At 44.2% G+C, this 21,884-nt stretch overlaps 2 protein-coding genes across 2 annotated transcripts in view; one reads left to right on the forward strand and one right to left on the reverse strand.

Moving 5' to 3' along the window:
* Positions 1 to 21,884, reverse strand: part of otud7a (OTU deubiquitinase 7A) — a 61,739-nt gene that overhangs the window by 23,393 nt on the left and 16,462 nt on the right. Inside the window, 1 exon segment of the mRNA XM_084671802.1 lies at positions 10,085 to 10,234. Within this exon segment, the coding sequence (XP_084527928.1) occupies positions 10,085 to 10,234 (150 nt within the window).
* LOC146258534 (uncharacterized) lies at positions 3,254 to 7,004 on the forward strand. Its single transcript, XM_084671250.1, has 2 exons — positions 3,254 to 6,189; positions 6,810 to 7,004. Exons 1-2 carry the CDS (start codon positions 5,583 to 5,585, stop codon positions 6,818 to 6,820), a joined length of 618 nt encoding a protein of 205 aa, XP_084527376.1. The 5' UTR covers positions 3,254 to 5,582; the 3' UTR covers positions 6,821 to 7,004.

Consider the following 21,884-nt stretch of genomic DNA (forward strand, 5'->3'; position numbering starts at 1 on the left):
AAGAAACAAATACAAATTGCGCTTTGCACACAAATATAAAGCTTCAAAGCAAAATAATATACCTCATTGGCTGCTTGTCCCGAAAAGAGGTTCTTGAATCTGTTTCAGTCTTAGTTTTCTTGGCCTTAACAAGTGTAGCTAACTCTGAGCTTAATTGGCAGAGCGCTGAAACATGCTTGACTTCTCTGGTCCATTAACCAATTACACAGTAGTGGAAACCACAACATAGAACTTTAGTTCCGAGGAACAAAAAACACAATAAAGAAATGAACATAAATTTCGCATTAATTATGCATCATAACACGGCACATATTTAAACAGCATTTACAATGCCTGAATCCTGTGTATTGCTGTGCTGCCTACAATAGCCACATAACTTCAGAAGAACGCATTCCGACTCCAGAGGTGTTTTAACAGACACACCAGGGCGACACCACCATATCTGAACCTGAACCGATACAGTCCTTTAACCCGAATCGTTTATCAGTTTTACATTGGTCCTTCGAGCCGGATTTAGTGGTGCTTCTCTGGATTCCTAAGCCTTCGGCATGCAGTATCCTTTACCTCCTGGGGAGCCTCCAGTGGCTTCTACACTCCCTAGGCAATGGTATCATCCGCCTTCTTACTTAACCCTTGTGTTATCTTCGGGTCATTCTGACCCATAGGCCTTGTGACCCACTGTGGTTTGCGAAAACTTTACCGCAGACAAAAACTAAGTGAAGCATTTTCTTTTAACCGTTGGGCTGTTTCAGACCCCCCACATTGCGAAGGTTAAAAGAAAATGATTTTTATTTGCTTTTGTATTGGGTAAAATTGGGTAAACACAACGATGGTTCGTCATGAACCTTTGGGTCCTGTGACCCAAAGGCAGCACAAGGGTTAAGAGAGGATGATGTCAAAGGCATGGGCCGACAGCAGACAGTGCAGTACCAGGAACCCAATGCAGCACAGTATGCACAGGGGCTAGAAGACAGGTATTACAGCATGACTCTGGAAGGAACAACGAGGATGACACCGCGTTCATCTCGCTCCGCCAGCCCTCTTAGCCAGCATGCAGAGTACATAACACAGGAGTGGAATATCCATGAAGCACCTGCAGATCACAGTCATCAGCAGCGTCTGGTCCGTGCTGAGTCAAAGATGACAGCACCACCAGGGATGGTATGACAGTTTCCTTCATCCTTACATAGGCTTTGGAAGGGGCCCTGAACCTCCAAGGCCACAATCAGCTCATCACAGCAGACCTACAGGGTTTTCGCCTTATGATCAGTCTGTGCACAGGCCTTACTCTGAACCTCAGCCTTACATGCCACATGGGTATGATCAACGCAGAGATGTGATTCCAGAGGTAGCACACAGAGCCTACGATCATCCTGCTGCTGCACAGCCCGCAGACATGAAAGAGCAGTTCCTGATGGACTCCCTGAACAGGATGATGAGTGAGCTAAAAGTCATTAAAGACCAAGCAAGATCAGCTATGCCTCGGAACCCCTACCCGCCTACTCCACATCCAGGTGAGCAGCTTTACTACAGTCAGCCGCCCACACACCAGTTTCATGGAAGAGACTATCACAATACACCTGCCTCTCACAGTCAGCCTTACTGCAGTGTGTACTCTCAGCAGCCTGGTTTCAGCCGGAACCCACAAGCCACCACTTCAGTGCCTCTGCGGTCAGCCAATCACACACAGGCATATATGCCATTACATCCTCATCCTCAGTATGATACACGTACACCGGCATATGGTGCACCTACCCAGCAGGCACCAGCCCTTCTCAGAGAGAGAACCTATCGAGGTCCAATTCCAACCATACCAAACTTCTCTAAGAGAGATCCGAGTGAGTTCACCCGTCTCAAGATGGCACAAGAAAACCTCCTACCTCCTGATGCTACAGAACTGTTCCGCTACCAGGTTCTTCTGGACCATCTTAAGCTGGACGAGGCTCGTCTTGTGGCTGATGCCTATTTGAATTCACCTACACCCTATTCAGATACCATGGCTGCCTTTACAGATAAGTTTGGTCAACCTCAGAAGCTAGCCATGAAGAAAATAGCCACTGTCATGAATGCTCCAGACATACGGCAGGGAGACTCACAAGCCTTCCAGAGTTTTGCCCTGCAAGTGTGTGCCCTACAGGGGATGCTGCAGACCCTTGGGCATGAAGGTCAAGTGGAGCTCCAGTGTGGGTCGCACGTTGAACGGCTCTTAAGCAAACTCCCCTCGGACCTGCGATCAGAATTCCGTAGATGCATGTTTCGGCAACGTGGAACAGGGTACAACCTGGTAGACTTCTCAGAATGGTTGCAATACGAAGTACCAGGACAGTGAAGGCCAAACTAATATCAGAGACTTCAAGCCAGACAGTAAGTGGAAGAAGGAGCAGAAGCATGATTCTAGATCTTCTCGTCCAGCTACGGTGCTTCACGGTGCTGATGACACCTCGGCCAAGCATTCAGAGGAGCCAGCAGCAAAGAAGTCAGCTAGCACAGACAAGAAGAAAACATGGCTAGCTCACTGCCCATACTGTGAAAGTGAGGAGCACTTCTTGAGCCAGTGTGATCGCTTTAAGTCCTTTGATAAAGACCAAATCATACAGTGGATAAAGACCAACCGACGCTGCTGCCGCTGTGGGAGATCACATCAGGCAGCTGAGTGTAATCTGAAGAAGCCCTGCAGTAAGTGTCAAGGTAGACATCTCCTGATCTTGCATGAAGTCAATGTCAAGCCTACCAGGGAAGGGTCCTGCCTAGTAAGCTCGGCTACAGAGACCCTGTACCTAGACAGACCATCAGAGTGTAGTCGAGTCCTCCTGAAAGTCGTTAGAGTCCTCATTCAGCATGGGAGCAAGACACTCGACACCTATGCAGTCCTAGATGATGGATCCGAACGCATAATGCTTCTGCCTACAGCTGCGCAGAAACTAGGACTTCGAGGGCCCTCAGAAAGATTAGCTTTGTTGACCATTCGCAAAAATGTGACATTGAGTGGCTTGTCCATCACCTTTAAAGTCTCCCCCATCACCGAACCTGGAAAAGCCTTCGTGATTGGTGATGCTTTCACTGCCAAACGCCTCAGTCTTGCTGATCAGACGTATCCTGTGGCTACCCTCAAGTCAAAGTTTAGGCACCTCCAGGACATTCCCCTGCAGCCCTTTGACAGAGTTAGCCCTATGCTGCTAATTGGGGCAGATCACCCTCACCTGATAACCCCCGTAGAACGAGTTTGTCTAGGGGCCCCAGGTGGCCTTGCAGCCATTAAGACCAGGCTTGGTTGGACGCTCCAGGGTCCAGCTAGGCTAACAGAGTTGCATGTATCGCCCCAGCAGTGTTTGTTCACTTCACTCGGTCCCTTGGAAGTGGAGCTGCAGAGGAATGTGGAGAAGCTATGGCAACTAGATGTATTGCCATTTAGAGGTGAGAAGCAGGTGACCCGCTCAAGAGAAGACCAACAAGCCATTGACCTGCTTGCCTCGAAGACTACCAGAGTTGAGATCAATGGCGTCCTCAGATACGCCACCCCATTGCTCCGTAGGAAGAACTTCCCTGTCTTCCATGCTCCCATGGAGGCTGCGATGCCACGGCTCAGAGGCTAGGAAAAATGCCTACTTAAGCACCCAGAGAGTTCAGCTGCTTATGAAGCAGAAATAGAGAAGTTAGAAGTGGCTGGTACCGTAAGAAGAGTACCGCTAGAAACACTAGCAGGTGATGAGAGCTGGTACATCCCCCACCACATGGTACAACATAACGGGAAAAGATGGATTGTGTTCGACTGCTCCTTTCGGTACAAAGGCCTTAGTCTAAACGATTCTCTCCTGGGAGTCCTCCTGCGCTTCAGAGAGCACAGTGTCGGCATTAGTGGTGACATCAAAGGCATGTTTCACCAGGTGCTGTTACTGCCTGAAGACAAGCCACTTCTTCGCTTCCTTTGGCGCAGCATGCGGAGGGAAGTAACACCTCAGGTCTACGAATGGCAGACACTCCCGTTTGGGACCACTTGCAGCCCATGCTGTGCTACCTACACACTGCAGCAACGTGTTCAACCACAGCGGGACCAATAGTGAAAAGCGGCTTTCCATAGAGAGGTGTTTCTATGTAGACAACTGTTTACAGAGTTTGCCGTCTACCAGGGAAGCAAGGCAGTTGATCGACAGCCTAAGAGGCCTCTTGTCCTCCGGAGGCTTTGAAATCCGACAGTGGGCCAGCAACTGGCCTGAAGTCATCCGTCACTTGCCAGCAGATGCCAGATCGGATAAGGTGGAGCTGTGGCTGGCCCATGACAAGACAGAAGCACACGAGTCAACGCTAGGGTTTAGCTGGCAATGTGATGCTGACACCTTCAGTTACAAGCACAGACCAGTCATCTATCAAGATATCACAATGCGCAACATCTACCGTGTGTTAGCTACTCAGTACGACCCTCTTGGGTTCATCCTTCCTTACACCACACGGGCAAAGGTACTGGTCCAGCGGCTGTGGGAGAAGCAGAGGGACTGGGATGACCCCAATCTCCCTGAAGAGCTTCTGACAGCTTAACGTACCTGGGAAACTGAGCTTGCGTACCTGCCTCAGATACAGTTGCCTAGATGTTACACTCCAGCTGACCATCCAGACACCAAGAGAAACATACACATCTTTTGTGATGCTTCTGAAAGGGCTTACGGATCAGTCGCCTACTTGCAGTCCGAAGATGCCAACAGAACGATTCATGTGGCCTTCCTCCTTGCACGCTCCAAGGTTGCACCTCGGAAACCACTTTCCATACCCCGGCTGGAGCTCTGTGCGGGCAGTAACTGGAGCTCAGTTAGCAAAGCTGCTGAAGAATGAGCTCACCTTTGAGATGTGCCAACTGGTGCTTTGGAGTGACTCAACCACAGTCCTTACCTGGCTACATTCTGAGTCATGTCGCTTTAAAGTATTCGTAGGCACCAGGGTGGCGGAAATACATGAGCTCACTGACCTCCGGGCCTGGAGATATGTTGATTCTTCTAGGAATCCGGCAGATGACCTCACAAGAGGTAAAACCCTACAAGAGCTTGTGAAGCCTAACAGATGGTGTCAAGGACCCAACTTCTAAAGTCATCTCCTGAAGAGTGGCCAGTCCTTCATCCACCGAACCACTCTGTGTCAGAAGACACCACTGAACTCAAGCGTTCCGCCTTTTGTGGGCTAAGTACAACCTCCAATCTACAGGGAACAGACAGGACTAGCTTTCAGACCTGGAAGGAGCTGGTGGATTCCCTTGCTCAGGAGCTTCATGGGGCGGCTGGCCTGCCTGGACAACCGCCAGCTAGTACGTATCAGGCTGCAGAGATACTGGCATTCAGGAATGTTCAGCAAGAGAGCTTTGCAGAGGATTACGAACACATCAAGGCAGGTAAACCTGTGGCATCCAGTAGCCATCTCCTTTGCCTTTCACCGGAGTTTGACACAACACATCAAGTCATCAGAGTGGGAGGACGGCTTCGGAGAGTGGAGGGACTTGATCCTGCAGCTGTCCACCCTATCGTACTTGACCCTAGTCACCCTTCCACAAGGTTGCTCATCCAGGAGTACGATGCCAAGTTGTGCCACCCTGGACCCGAATGAGTATCTTCAAGTGTCTCACCACAAGAGCTGTACACTTGGAGGTGCTGTCGTCCCTTGACCTTGACTCCTTCTTAATGGCCCTTCGGAGGTTTATAGCTCGTCGAGGCAAACCAGCAGAGTTATATTCAGATCAGGGAACCAATTTCCGTGGGGGTGAGAAGGAGTTGAAGGAGGCCTTTACCAACGTAGGACCTGACCTCCAGCGGCAGCTGGCTCCTCAACAGATATCATTCCACTTCAATCCTCCTCCTGCTCCTCACTTTGGTGGTGCATGGGAGCGAGAAATCCGCTCAGTAAAGGCTGCCTTATACCCCACCATTGGCTCCCAGACTGTGAGTGAAGAGGTCCTCAGGACTGTCCTCATTGAAATTGAGTCTATACTCAATTCGAAACCCCTCGGCTACGTTTCAGCCAATGTTGCCGATTTAGATCCAGTTACACCTAATTACTTGTTGATGGGACGGCCTGACAGCTCCCTGCCTCAAGTGGTTTACCCACAGTCAGAGCTCCTTGGACGTCGGAGGTGGAGACATTCTCAGGTGCTTGCAGACAGGTTCTGGACTGCCTTTGTGAAGCATTGCTTACCTGGCCAGCAGATGAGAGGTAAATGGAAGACTCCTGCACCACCATATCTGAACCTGAACCTATACAGTCCTTTAACCCGAATCGTTTATCAGTTTTACAGGTTTGTTCAATGCATTGATAAATTAAGCTTGTCTGGGAATTTGACATACTCACTCTGAGGTGCCTTAAGGCCGTCTATGATTTAAAACATACTTTGCACCTCAGTTCAGTAGGGGAATCCAGTCTGATTGTGCAGTCTGGCAAGGCTGCCAAGGCATGAGAGGGGGTGAAGGCACAGTTTGTTCAGTTCTAGGAAAATAGGATACTGGGCTGAGTGGGAGGACCACTTATGCAACTGTCTTATTTAGCTTTGACACACACACACAAACACACCCATTGACACATGCACACACTAAGTCAGTTTCCAGCCGGGTCAGGCAGAGGGAAGAAGGGGTCTGTGGGGCCGGATCCTGGCTCCCAAGATGCAGCGGTCTGCTCTCCTCGCCAGTCCAAAGTGCTGTGTGTGCTGTAGTTCCCATCTGGGTCAGATCCAGTTCCAGATTAGCGCTGCGGATTCAGATCCAAGGGACTGAAGTGTATTGTCTTTACTATCCTCGCTGGCAGACTCAGACTTCTGTCCTTATATGACTTATTCACAGAGCTTATGTGATGGATGGATGATGTCATGGCTCTCTGAGAGGCGCGAGCTGTGCACAACTGCGTGCAGTCTCAGAAGGGACTGAGACAAAAGAAGAAGAAAGAGGATTCCAGGGGCTAACTTGTTCTGGGATGCTGAGACTGAGGAAATGAGGCTTTACACAAGACTTGTTTAAACTGAGGTTATAAAAACAAATTGGACTTTTGGCTTTAACCAATCTTCCAGCTGTTTAGTGGAATTAAGTTCCCTTTCAGGGTTCAACAGATATTTCTCTAATTTCACACATTGGTAATCACTCAATGACCCTGACAAAACAAAATAACAGGTTGTCATTAAATGGATGTTTTACAATAATTAAAAAGTGTATGCAACAGTCAAAAACTACTTTTGTATGAGCCGTAAAAGGTGTGTTGATTTTCTATGGTGACTCCCTCTAGTGGATGAAACCACCTACTTTTTCCACACAACCAATACCCAGGGTCAATGCATTTTGAAATGATACTCTGGAGGAACTGCTGGATTATGAACAAATTTGAATTCCAGATATTGGCCACTCTGCATAATTGTGAATTTAAAGGGCCTACTCCACCAAAATAAACTACCATCATCCACACAATTAAACCTGTTTTGAAAGAAGAAACATGGTCACAATCAACTGGATGAGTACCAGTTTTTAAATTTACATTTAGTCCTTTAGCAGACGCTCTTATCCAGAGCGACTTACAAATGCCTTGCCCATGGACACAACGTCATTTGGCATGGCAGGGAATTAATCCGGCAACCTCCTGATTACTAGCCCGACTCCCTCACCGCCCAGCCATCTGACTCCTTTGCCACATAAAACCAAAAAACTAGTTCTCACGTCCGGTCTGATTACCACCTTGATGGCATTATGATGATTACAATTTGAATAACTTGATGTATTTGGCAGTAAAACTTTCTGAAAGCTAGTCGGTATTGTGTTGTGTTGGTGTTCTTTGCATGAAAAAGGTCATTTATTTCCATTAAGGCAGAGTTGAAGCTCTGAGGAAGTGATGCCAGGTCTCTGATACTGGAAACATGGCTGGAAATAGTTATGGAGCTTTCAGATGGGACACTCAAACCACAGGGGCAAAAACGCACACATCTAAATGTCAATGTCTTCAGAGAGGCCCAACATTAGTCTAGTAGCTGTAAAGGACTATCGTTTTCTTTCTTAGTTACTTTCTTAGTTCAGCTTGAGTAATCATAATACAAATTACTGCTTGTTGAGGGATGGAGGGAGGGTGGGTTACAAAAGTCCAAAGGAGATCAGTCTAAATAAACATTACGTGTGCATACTTTTCAACCTGGTTCTGCTAGGTGTGGTGGTGGCAGTCTCAGTAGAGCCAACATCAAACCAGCCACAGCCAAGTAAACAAACTGTATAATAGGGCAAGTGGTGTAGGGTGTCAGTGTGATTTAGGTTCAGCTTATTGGGAGGGACCATGTCAGCTCTCTCACAGAGCCATATGAAGAAAGACCTAGTATTCCAGCAGCCTGGGTTGTACAGACACCTGAACACACATCCCACGTGGCTAGCAGGACACACGTCAACAGGGTGAACAGAGAGAGAACTACCCTCTGGCTCAGGAGTGTGAGAGAGGCCAGTCTCAGAAGCAGTTAGAGGTGTTTTGTTGGGACCCAGCCTGTGGCTTCCCATATGTGGTGATGTGGTGGTAAGCTTAGGGCTGGCTGGGGAGGCTCTGCCTTATTTGGCAGTGGTAAAGTGGGTCTGTCTGGCTGCCTGGCAGGCACCTGTTCAGATAGCAATGTTGGGGTGGTCTGGGAGCCAGGGTAGGGGCACAGTATGGGCAGGGCAGGACAGTTCTGCATTTGGCCTGGGGTTTGCTGAGCATAACTGAAGATAATATAGATTATATAGAAGCTTTACACTAATAGAAAAGCAACACATGTAAGTAATTACCCAGCTGTGTCTGTGATGCCATTAATACCTCAAATAATTTACACTACATCCCACAACACAACATATTTGAGCAACAGTATGATATTTAATAGCACAGAAAAATCAGTCTAGACAGTGGAAGCAAAATTAAGTATCCAGTATACAGTACATTCTGTCCCTGTCTGTTGCCACATGCACATCTCTGGGAAATGCATACTGAGAAGCTCTTTGCACATGTGTACCACCTGCTGGACAAATCTATTACTCTCTGTCTGCCCTGGAGTAAAACAATTCCATAAAAAAAGCATCTGAACAATTATGGGGCCCGGATTTCTCAGTATTTGATGTGCTGTTGGTTTTATAGAAAATGACTTCAGGAACTAAATAACAGGTTAGTAATGTCATCTGTCAGCAAGTCTGATATGCCTGGTCTGAAGCTCTGTACCGACACTAACGACTGGGTTGGTGTCTACAAGCTCAGAATAGAGAAAGTAGAGGGAGAGAGAGAGAGAGGCAAGAGAAAGAAAAAGAGAAATGGACAGAGAAAGAGAGAAGGACCGAGTGAGACAGTGAGAGAGTGATCGAGGGAGTGAGAGTGAGACGGAAAAAGAGAGGCCGTCTGCCCATGCCAATGACAAGTCTGTTCTACCCACTGATGCAGGTACAGAGGAGTGCTGTGACTACCAAGGGACGGTTGTCAAGGAGATCAGTCTATTTGTCAGTCTGAGGAAATCCTTGTGACCCAGAGCACCAGCCAACTCCAATGTGAGGGTCACAGAGAAACAGGATGTTCAAATAAGTGCAAGGAGATGATTGTAGCCAACTACACGTCACTCATGTGTATGTGCTACTCACATTACCACATGTTCAACAGTTACTGAAAGCACCAACCAGTCTAAAGAAAAAGTTAGTTTTTTGTATTACCCATATTCAAGTCCGTATGCTCAGAGGTAAGAGACAGACAGTCTTGGGAGAGATAGAGGTCCACCCTTTACTACATCCCCAGCACTTGCTCGTCTACTCTCTGGCATCTGGTGTTTAATAGGATGCTTTAATAATGAATCACAAGGTGATTCAGACTACTCTCATTCAAAAGCAAAGACCACAGTGGTCTAGAGTTTCAATACCATTGCAGTGGGCATTTTGGACTTTGAGAACCTGAAAAAGGTTCAGGAACGTTGGTACCCTTGGATGAGAATGCCTTGAACGGCAGTTTTACTGCAGAGCACAGCTTTCTGAACATTCTGTATTTACTCTGTGGATAACCCCTGACCCCTGTGCTGTCAGAGCTAGATTATGATGATGATGAGGTGGTGGTGTGCCAGCTGGGATAGTGGGCAGCAGGGTTCTACCTTGCTCCCGCTGCTGATCCCTCTGCTCCATTGAGACCTGGGCAGAGAAGTGTGCCTGATCATAGGCCAGCACTAGGGGAGAGCAGTGACAGCGGTTGGGGGGCACCTTCAGGGGCAGGTACAGCCCTCCAAAAGGAATGGGGGCAAATACTGGAATGAGACATTACAAGGTCAGCGTTTCAGCCCTACAGTCCACAACACCAGAAAGGCAACATGTGTATTGCCTGCTGTTTGCATGCTGCTGCTGTTTTTGCATCTTTTAATTCTAATCTTAATCCTCATCGCATTGAAGGCCTTTTGCTTCCTGTAAAGCCGTTGAATCAGAACATTTTCTTAACTAACCTACGCAGTAAAATAAAGCATAAAATATAGCTGCAAGCAGCAATGTGGTGGCCAAGCAGGTCAGATGACCCAGAAGAAACTTTCGACATCTAGTGACTGCGGTGTACCTGGCTTCCTTTGCAGTGTCTTACAGTCTTGTTAAACAGAGAATCAGAGACATGACAAGCTTGTCAGCTTTGGCTGGATTTGAACCTCTGACATTGACGTTTCCAGGACACCAATTTATCCTAGTGAGCTATTCTCAGTGCAGGAAATCACAGATTTCAGTTACTGGGTAAAAATATTAGCAGTTTTTCCTGTGGCAAGCGTCGTCAGATTTGGCCCAACTTTAAACATCTGTAATTCAGTTATATTTTGACGTGTCACAGTGATTGTGGTCTGAAGATAATCTGTGCCAAATTAGGTGAATTTTTGATATTCACAAAAAACGTTTTATTCATTCATTCAGAATGGCGGCCACATCAATTCAGCTGGTATCACTATTTAACATGTAAGACACAGGATTGCCCCCTAGCCGTTAGATGACACAACCTTTTGTGGACCTTTTTGGATCAGGGTCCCGAACACCTGTACCAAGTTTGATGTTGATTCAGCAAACATTTCCTGAGATATGATCTCACTTCTTGTTTTGACGGCTTCATCGCCGACTTTGATCAGCTTTACCGGAAAAACAGTTTTGAAAATCAAAAACCATGTGAAAACGTTTGTGAGGCTTGATCTGAAGATAATTGGTGACAAAGTTTTGCTTTTTGCAGCGCCACCTAGAGGTGAAATGGCATGACCTATTTTGGACTTCTTTAGAACAGGGTCCCTAGTCCCTTTACCAAATTTATTGTCAATGCAGTAAAGAGGTGCTGAGATATGACCTCACTTTTATGGTGGCTTGGTTGACGACTTTGATTGGCTGATGACTATGATTGACTGTTCCAGTCGAAAAGTGTAGAAAAAAAACAAAAACGTAATGTCTTTTGTGAGGCTTGATCTGAAGATGAATGGTGCCAAATTTGCTGATTGCAGCGCCACCTAGAGGTGAAATGGCATGACCTATTTTGGACCTCTTTAGAACAGTGTCCCTAGTCCCTATACCAAATTTGGTGTCAATACAGTAAAGAGGTGCTGAGATATGACCTCACTTCTTTTATGGTGGCTTGGTTGACGACTTTGTTTGGCTGTTCCAGTCAAAAGGTTTAGATAATCAAAAAAACATGTGATGTCTTTTGTGTGGCTTGGTCTGAAGATGATCTGTGCCAAATTTGGTGAAGATTGGACAAACCTTATAGGAGAGGTAGCGAAAAAACGTTATATTCAAAATGGCGGCCACATCAATTCAGCCACAGAGATTTGAAGTGGCTGTAAATAACAAACGGTTGCGAAAATCAAAGCTCCAGGGAATAATTTTTGTCTGAAGATCATCTGTGGCAATTTTGAAGAAGATTCGACAAGATTTGTAGGAGGAGTAGTGAAAAAACGCTTTTTCTTTACATTCAAAATGGCGGAGAATCTATAGAACTGGGTATGATGTCATAGAGTGCGTTGAACTCGTCTTGATCCAGGGAATCCAACTCATTTTGGACAATGGGGCATATGGTTCAAAAGTAACATGTGTAAACATACCTTCAACTTTGACCAATTGGTGGCGCTAGATGGTTGGAATGGGAGACATGAAACTTGGTGAAATTGATGAGGGGACTGGTCCAAAATAGTGTGCCAAATTTCACAACTTCTGACCATTTGGTTCTAGGGGCTGCCATAGACTCCCATGGCAGAAGAAGATGTTTAAATATAATAAATATAGCTGCAAGCAGCAATGGAGGGGCCAAGCAGTCCAGAGCGGTGCTCCATAGATCTTGCGCAACAATTAAGTCGCAACAACCTGTTGCACTCATGCAACACACCAAGTTTGGTTGAAATATCTGTTTGCGTTCCAAAGTACTGAGTGTTCAAAGTGTTTTTTTCTGGTATAACACCACAGGCCTCCTCTGCTCCTCTTGGGAACAATGGAACCCAAGTTCGGTGACAATCGCTAAAATGGTTGCTGAGTTACGCTCTAACGTGTCTTTTGTGGCTTCGCCGCCGCCTTTGATCGGCTCTACCGAACAAACGGTTTCGAAAATTTGAAAATCCATCAGACACCTTTGTGAAGCTTGGTCTGAAGATCATCTGTGCCAAATTTAGTAAACATTGGACACAATTTGGGGCGTGTAAAAGGTTTTTACACTTTTCCATGAAATCCAAAATGGCGGCCGCGTCAATTCGGTTGTTATGAAATATTATCGATGGTCAAGCTTGATATCTCACAAGACATCAACAGACAAAGAAATTACTTTATTAAGGTAAACACTTCAACAGTTATTAGCAAAAACACGTTTATGCTTCCGGCCACGCCCCCTTTTAGTCACATGACACCATTTTTGGAGGACATCCTTAGAATAAAGTTCTGAGTAGGCCTACCAACTTTGGTGTCACTGCGTCAAAGAACTGCTGAGATATGGCTTCACTTCCTGTTTGGCGGCTTTTCTGCAGAATTTGATTGGCTGTACCGGACAAACGGTTTTGAAAATTAAATATCCTTCGATAACTTTTGTGAAGCTTGGTCTGAAGATCATGTCTGGGAATTTTGAACAAGATTTGACAAAATTTGTAGGAAGAGTAGGCTTTTAAAGGTTTTTGATAAAACCGGAAATAGCGGAAAATCTATAAAACCGGAAATTGACGCCATGGTGTGCATTGCACTCGGCTTGATCCAGGGAATCCAATGGTACCTCATTTTTGAAAATGGGACATACGGTTCAAAAGTTGCGTGTGTAAACTCAACTCCAACTTTGACCCGTTGGTGGCGCTAGAGTGCCGAAGCATGGGACATGAAACTTTGTGAATTGGACCAGGGGACTGTCCTCAATGAGTGTGCCAAATTTCAAAACTTTCGACCAAGCGCTTATGGGGGCTGCCATAGACACCCATGGCGGAATAATAATAATACTACCAAATATAACTGCAAGCAGTAATGGCGGATTCCTCCAAACACTGCGAACCATTGAAAAATGTTTATTTTTGACAAATTGTAACTGTATAGAAAAATGTATGCTGCAGAATTACCAATGGCATACCAAATCTGAAATGCAATACCATCAAGATCCACAAGGGCCTTTATTTCAAGCCAGTAAGTGAAGGAAGGGGGCTTGGTGAGCTTATCCATTCCAGAAAGCCTTGTATCTTTATGCATTAAGGCGTGGCCTGTAGCGCCACCTATGGGTAATGGTGGACCATTTGTGGTGTGGTAGTTACTCTTGGCCTATACTATTAATGTTTCAGGATTTTAAAAACTTTTTACCATTGCATATAAAATCGGAAATGCAATACCAACAGGATCCACATGGGCTTTGGGTAAAGTGTGGTAGTTACTCTTGGCCTGTACTGTCAATGTGTCAGGATTTGGAGACCTTTTTACTATTGCATACAAAGTAGGAAATGCAATGACACCAAGGTCCTCAAGGGCCTATGCTGATATTCAAGGAATGAGTTGGGGCTTGGTCAGCCCACACAGTCCTGATATGTTGCGTGTGTGTCTTGCCAAGCCCGCGCGTGTCAAGGGAAGAATGAGTGTCTGAGAATTTGGAGCATGCGCGGGGAGGAGCAGGGGACACATTTCATTGTAAATTTCCCTAGAAATTAGCCAAGCATGCATGTTTCAAAGATTCACCAAAAATCGACCTTTCATCTTAGAGTCAACTTTTTCTCAGATTTGTGTACTAAACATTCTCAAGAGTCTTCATATGAACTTGTTTGACTGGCTTACGTGTAAAGCATTGCGAACCATTGAAAAATGTATATTCTTGACAAATTGTAACTGTATAGAAAAATCAATGCTGCAGAATTTCCAATGGGATACCAAATCTGAAATGCAATAACATCAACATCCACAAGGGCCTTTATTTCAAGCCAAGAAGTGAAGCGCTTTAATCTTCACAAGAAGTGAAGTGCTTTGTGCTTTAGGGCGTGGCCTGTAGCGACACCTATTGGTAATGGTGGGCCATTTGTGGTGTGGTAGTTACTCTTGGCCTATACTATCAATGTTTCAGGATGTTTTTAACTTTTTACCATTGCATACAAAATCGGAAATGCAATACCAACAAGATCCACATGGGCTTTTGTTAAAGTGTTGTTGTTACTCTTGGCCTTTACTATCAATGTTTCAGGATTTGGATAACTTTTTACCATGGCAAACAAAATCTGAAATGCAATACCATCAAGATCCACATGGCCTTTGCAAAAGACCAAGGAACACTCTCCTGAAATGTTGCGTGTGCGTCTTGCCAAGTCCGCGCGTGTGTCAAGGGAAGACCTATGGGTAATAGTGGGCCATTTGTGGTGTGGTAGTTACTCTTGGTCTATACTATCAATGTTTCAGGATTTTTATAACTTTTTACCATTGTATACAAAATCGGAAAAGCAATACCAACAAGATCCACATGGGCTTTTTGTTAAAGTGTTTCTTTGCCTATACTATCTATGTTTCAGGATTTTGAGACCTTTTTACCATTGCATACAAAATCGGAAATGCAATACCATCAAGAGCCACATGGGCCTTTTTTTCAAGCCAATAAGTGAAGGGAGGGGGCTTGGTGAGCCTATCCATTCCAGAAAGCCTTGTATATTTGTGCTTTTTGGCGTGGCCTGTAGCGCCACCTATGGGTAATGGTGGGCCATTTGTGGTGTGGTAGTTACTCTTGGTCTATACTATCAATGTTTCAGGATTTTTATAACTTTTTACCATTGCATACAAAATCGGAAATGCAATACCAACAAGATCCACATGGGCTTTTGTTAAAGTGTTTCTCGGCCTACACTATCAATGTTTCAGGATTTGAGACCTTTTTACCATTGCATACAAAATCGGAAATGCAATACCATCAAGAGCCACATGGGCCTTTGCTAAAGACCAAGGAATGAGTGGGGGCTTGGTCAGCCCACACTCTCCTGAAATGTTGCGTGTGCGTCTTGGCCGCGCGTGTGTCAAGGGAAGGCTGAGTGTGTGTGAGATTTTGGAGCACGCGCGGGGAGGAGCAAGGAAGACATTCATTGGAAATTTGCCTAGAAATTAGCCAAGCAAGCATGTTTCAAATATTCACCAAAAATCGACCTTTCATCTTACAGTCAACTTTTTCACAGATTTGTGTTATGAACATTCTCAAGAGTTTTCATATGAACTTGTGATTGAATCAGAGTATCAGTTTTTGAATGGCTGATGTGTAAAGCATAATTTTAGCGTTAGCGATAAGTTCAATTTGCTTTATATCAATCATTTTTTGAGATATGAATTTGCCTTTGCACATGGTAACATGTTGTAGTGTCTTCCTCCGATCTACCAAGTTTAGTGTTGATATCTCAAAGATTTGCTGAGACATGACTTCACATCCTGTTTTGCGGCTTTTCTGATGAATTTGATTGGCTGTACCGGACAGACGGTTATGAGGATCAAAATTCCTTTGATAACTTTTGTGAGGCTTGGTCTGAAGATCATCTCTGGTGATTTTGAAGAAGATATGACAAAAATTGTAGGAGGAGTAGGCTTTCAAAGGTTTTTGATAAAACCGGAAATGGCGGGAAATCTATATAACCGGAAATTAACGCCATGGTGTGCGTTGAACTCGGCTTGATCCAGGGAATCCAATGGTACCTCATTTTTGAAAATGAGTCATACGGTTCAAAAGTTGCGTGTGTAAACACAAGTCCAACTTTGACCCATTGGTGGCGCTAGAGTGGTCTAATGGGAGACATGAAACTTGGTGTAGGTATAGAAGAAACTGTCCTTAATGAGTGTGCCAAATTTCACAAAAAGTTGTCGATGGGGTCTAGGGGCTGCCTTTGACTCCCATGGTACAAGAATTACAAATAATAAAACCACCAATAACAATAGGTTTCCTCCTTACGGAGGAATCCTAATTACAATAGGTGCCTCGCAGCTTCGCTGCTTGGCCCCTAAACTAACAATAACAATAGGTTTCCTCCTTACGGAGGAATCCTAAATATAACTGCAAGCAGTAATGGCGGATTCCTCCAAACATTGCGAACCATTGAAAAATGTATATTCTTGACAAATTGTAACTGTATAGAAAAATCTATGCTGCAGAATTACCAATGGGATACCAAATCTGAAATGCAATACCATCAAGATCCACAAGGGCCTTTATTTCAAGCCAAGAAGTGAAGGGAGGGGGCTTGGTGAGCCTATCCATTCCAGAAAGCCTTGTATCTTTGTGCTTTAGGGCGTGGCCTGTAGCGCCACCTATGGGTAATGGTGGGCCATTTGTGGTGTGGTAGTTACTCTTGGCCTATACTATCAATTTTTCAGGAATTTTATAACTTTTTACCATTGCATACTAAATCGGAAATGCAATACCAACAAGATCCACATGGGCTTTTGTTAAAGTGTGGTTGTTACTCTTGGCCTTTACAATGTTTCAGGATATGGAGAAAGAAACAAGACAGCTTACACTCTCCAACTTGAACACATTATACCATCAGATGTTTAAAAACTACCTTTAACTCAAATGTTATGTTACTTTTGACAGGGTTTGACAATATTTAATTAAAGCTCAGCAACCAACTTACTATTATTTCAAAGCCGGAAACTTGTAGGCTAGCTCCTTGACATATTGTCACTTAGGTTGTTTTTCCTATCAGCTGATCTGGTTACAAACAATTTGATTAGCTAACAAGATGATACACAAGTTCTGGTTGTTTGGAGAGTTTAGGTAGTTGAGAAGATTGACAAATAAAGTTGCTAACTTTGAACTAAGCTACAGAAGGTTTTTACAAACAGAAGTTTTGTATGAAATTCAATATTTGTTATGGCAAAATGTACAGTGGGGTCAGTGTATACAAATAACTTACTACAGAATCAGTTTTGCTGTTACAATCTATGTGCACCATACATTTGATTAGAAAATCAGTTGACATACATTGCATGCTTAATAAGGGCACAGACAGGACGGACAGGGCAGTGGACAGTTAGGACAAAGAAGGCCTGTAGCAGGAAAGACAAAGTATTCTTGATTGTACACACATTATCCTGCCCCCCTCTATTCGACCACACAACTCATGTTACGTTCATTGGAAGTGCATTTATGTGAATATTTTTTTATAATAAGTAAATATATAGTTCAATAAATGAGATCTAAAATAACTACTCTCTTTCCTTCCTTTTTGTCTAGTAATACAAAGAGGTACAAGCCGTAAAGCAACCTTTACCTGAGGAATCAGCAACTACAATTCGAGCCCTATGCTCAAGCCTTACCAGAGTTGGTATATCACAGTGAGCTAGCCATCCCATTAAACTGCATTATATGCAAAGGGGAAACATACACCAAACGGACATTTAGCAGAAAGAGACTAAGTAAAAATGTATAGCGTGTAATACACACATATATGGCAAGTTGCTAGTTGCTGCTGAGAGGCAAATGGATGAGAACCTCTGACTGTATATCCGTGGTAGGGATCGGGTTGCTTCAGAGGCAAAGTACCACTTCAGTAGCTTCAGGGACTAGTCAGCTAAATCTCCCATCCCATATCAGTCTACCATCTCCAGCCAGATCAGTCTACTATCTCCAGCCAGCTCAGTCTCTCATCTCCAGCCAGCTCGATCTACAGTACACTCAACAAGCGGAAGAAACAAGACAGCTTACACTCTCCAACTTGAACACATTATACCATCAGATGTTTAAAAACTACCTCTAACTCAAATGTTATGTGTTACTTTTGACAGGGTTTGACAATATTTAATTAAAGCTCAGCAACCAACTTACTGTTATTTCAAAGCCGGAAACTTCAAGTTTCAAGTCTTTTATTGTCAGGTACACAGAACAACACAAGGTCAGACTGGGCACTGAAATTCTTAAGACAAGACAACGCAAGCACCTGGCATAACATAACATATAAGTACACAGAACATAATCTACATCTATGCTGAGCTTAAATAAGTGAAACTGCCTAAATATACAGATAGCAATAAATAATCGACTATACTAACCCTAATACTAAAACTTCCTAAATTACAGATAACAATACATAATACACTATACTAGCCCTAAATGCCACATAAAACCTATTTCAACCCTATAACCTATTCTAACCTAGGTGGAGTACAATACAATAGTGCAAAATGCTAATCAGTGACTATGTCAATGACCATACAGGAGCCTGGTGGCGGTACAGTGAGGTACAGTAGTGCAATGTTACTGATAGTGCAACCAGTAGCTTAAAGTGACAGTGTATAAGTGACTAGTGTGCAGTAAATCAGTGTCCAAATCAAAGTCCATTCAGAAGCCTGATGGCCCTTGGGTAGAAACTGTTGTCCAGTCTGCGTGTGTGCGACCGGATGCTGCGGTAACGCCTGCCAGAAGGCAACGGGGTAAAGAGACTGAAGGATGGGTGGGAACAGTCTCTTAGAATCCTGCCGGCTTTCCTTAGGCAACGTGTGTGGTAGATGTCCTGTAGGGCTGGGAGCTTCCTGCCGATGATGAACTCAGCAGAACGGACCACACTTCGTAGGGCCTTGCGGTCCCTGTCTGTGCAGCTCCCATACCACACTGTGATACAACCAGTCAGAATGTAGGCTAGCTCCTTGACACATTGTCACTTAGGTTGTTTTTCCTATCAGCTGATCCTGTTACGAACAATTTGATTAGCTAACAAGATGATACACGAGTTCTGGTTGGTTGGAGAGTTTAGGTAGTTGAGAAGATTGACAAATAAAGTTGCTAACTTTGAACTAAGCTACATAAAAAATAAGCCACTGAATGGCTACTAGTCCATAATGGCTACTAGGCCAAGGAATGAAGGCAGGTGCTTGGTCAGCCCACCCTTTACAGAAACCCGTAAACCCACAAGCTTGTCCATGTGTCAAGGGCCAGTATGTGTGTGAGAATTTGGAGCGTGCGCTGAGGGTGAGTGGGGGCTTGGTTAGCCCACACTCTCCTGAAATGTTGCGTGTGCGTCTTGCCAAGGCCGCGCGTGTGTCAAGGGAAGGCTGAGTGTGTGAGAATTTGGAGCGCGCGCGGGGAGGAGCAGGGGACACATTTCATTGGAAATTTCCCTAGAAATTAGCCAAGCATGCATGTTTCAAATATTCATCAAAAATCGACCTTTCATCTTACAGTCAACTTTTTCACAGATTTGTGTACTAAACATTCTCAGGTTTCTTCATATGAACTTGTGATTGAATCAGAGTATCAGTTTTTGACTGGCTGATGTGTAAAGCATTATTTTAGCGTTAGCGATAAGTTCAATTTGCTTTATATCAATCATTTGTGGAGATATGAAGTTGCCTTTGCACATGGTAACATGTTGTAGTGTCTTCCACCGATATACCAAGTTTAGTGTTGATAACTCAAATATTTGCTGAGATTTTATCCAAATTCCAGTTTGGTTGCTTTGTTGCTGATTTTGATTGGCTGTACCGGACAAACGGTTTTGAATATCAAATATAAAAGTAATGCCTGAGTGAGAATTGCTCAGCCGATGATGTACGCCAATTCTGGGGAAGATTGGAAAAAAATTGTAGGAGGAGTACAGAAAAAACGTTTTACAATGAATTCAAAATGGCGGCCGCATAAATTCGGCTATTATCACAAATTATTATGAGTCACACACGGGATGTCCCAAGATATCATGAGACAAAGGAATCACTCAATAAAGGCAAACAAATCAATAGTTATTGGCCAAAACACACTTTTGCTTCCTGCGGCCACGCCCAGTGATCACATGACACCAAATTGTGTAGATATCCTCAGAAGAGGGTTCCGAGTCATCATACCAAGTTTGGTGTTGATATCTTGAAGATTTGCTGAGATATGACTTCACTTCCTGTTTGGCTGCTTTTCTGATGAATTTGATTGGCTGTACCGGACAGAGGGTTATGAGGATCAAAATTCCTTTTGATAACTTTTGTGAGGCTTGGTCTGAAGATCATATCTGGTGATTTTGAAGAAGATTTGACAAAAATTGTAGGAGGAGTAGGCTTTCAAATGTTTTTGATAAAACCGAAAATAGCAGAAAATCTATATAACTGGAAATTGACGCCATGGGGTGCGTTGAACTCAGCTTGATCCAGGGAATCCAATGGTACCTCATTTTTGACAATCGGTCATACGGTTCAAAAGTTGCGTGTGTAAACACAAGTCCAACTTTAACCCGTTGGTGGCGCTGGAGTGGTCTAATGGGAGACATGAAACTTGGTGTAGGTATAGAATCAACTGTCCTTAATGAGTGTGCCAAATTTCACAAAAAGTTGTCGAAATGGTTCTAGGGGCTGCCATTGACTTCCATGGAACAAGAATAATAAATATAACTGCAAGCAGTAATGGCGGATTCCTCCAAACACTGCGAACCATTGAAAAATGTTTATTTTTGACAAATTGTAACTGTATAGAAAAATGTATGCTGCAGAATTACCAATGGCATACCAAATCTGAAATGCAATACCATCAAGATCCACAAGGGCCTTTATTTCAAGCCAGTAAGTGAAGGAAGGGGGCTTGGTGAGCTTATCCATTCCAGAAAGCCTTGTATCTTTATGCATTAAGGCGTGGCCTGTAGCGCCACCTATGGGTAATGGTGGACCATTTGTGGTGTGGTAGTTACTCTTGGCCTATACTATTAATGTTTCAGGATTTTAAAAACTTTTTACCATTGCATATAAAATCGGAAATGCAATACCAACAGGATCCACATGGGCTTTGGGTAAAGTGTGGTAGTTACTCTTGGCCTGTACTGTCAATGTGTCAGGATTTGGAGACCTTTTTACTATTGCATACAAAGTAGGAAATGCAATGACACCAAGGTCCTCAAGGGCCTATGCTGATATTCAAGGAATGAGTGGGGGCTTGGTCAGCCCACACAGTCCTGATATGTTGCGTGTGTGTCTTGCCAAGCCCGCGCGTGTCAAGGGAAGAATGAGTGTCTGAGAATTTGGAGCATGCGCGGGGAGGAGCAGGGGACACATTTCATTGTAAATTTCCCTAGAAATTAGCCAAGCATGCATGTTTCAAAGATTCACCAAAAATCGACCTTTCATCTTAGAGTCAACTTTTTCTCAGATTTGTGTACTAAACATTCTCAAGAGTCTTCATATGAACTTGTTTGACTGGCTTACGTGTAAAGCATTGCGAACCATTGAAAAATGTATATTCTTGACAAATTGTAACTGTATAGAAAAATCAATGCTGCAGAATTTCCAATGGGATACCAAATCTGAAATGCAATAACATCAACATCCACAAGGGCCTTTATTTCAAGCCAAGAAGTGAAGCGCTTTAATCTTCACAAGAAGTGAAGTGCTTTGTGCTTTAGGGCGTGGCCTGTAGCGACACCTATTGGTAATGGTGGGCCATTTGTGGTGTGGTAGTTACTCTTGGCCTATACTATCAATGTTTCAGGATGTTTTTAACTTTTTACCATT

Source organism: Hypomesus nipponensis, chromosome 14 (genome assembly GCF_054491055.1).
Source record: "Hypomesus nipponensis isolate SF chromosome 14, ASM5449105v1, whole genome shotgun sequence".
NCBI classification, from domain to species: domain Eukaryota; kingdom Metazoa; phylum Chordata; class Actinopteri; order Osmeriformes; family Osmeridae; genus Hypomesus; species Hypomesus nipponensis.

Bases quoted from the DNA above. Each gene is read 5' to 3' on its own strand.
- LOC146258534 (XM_084671250.1), top strand. From the start codon at position 5,583: ATGAGTATCTTCAAGTGTCTCACCACAAGAGCTGTACACTTGGAGGTG.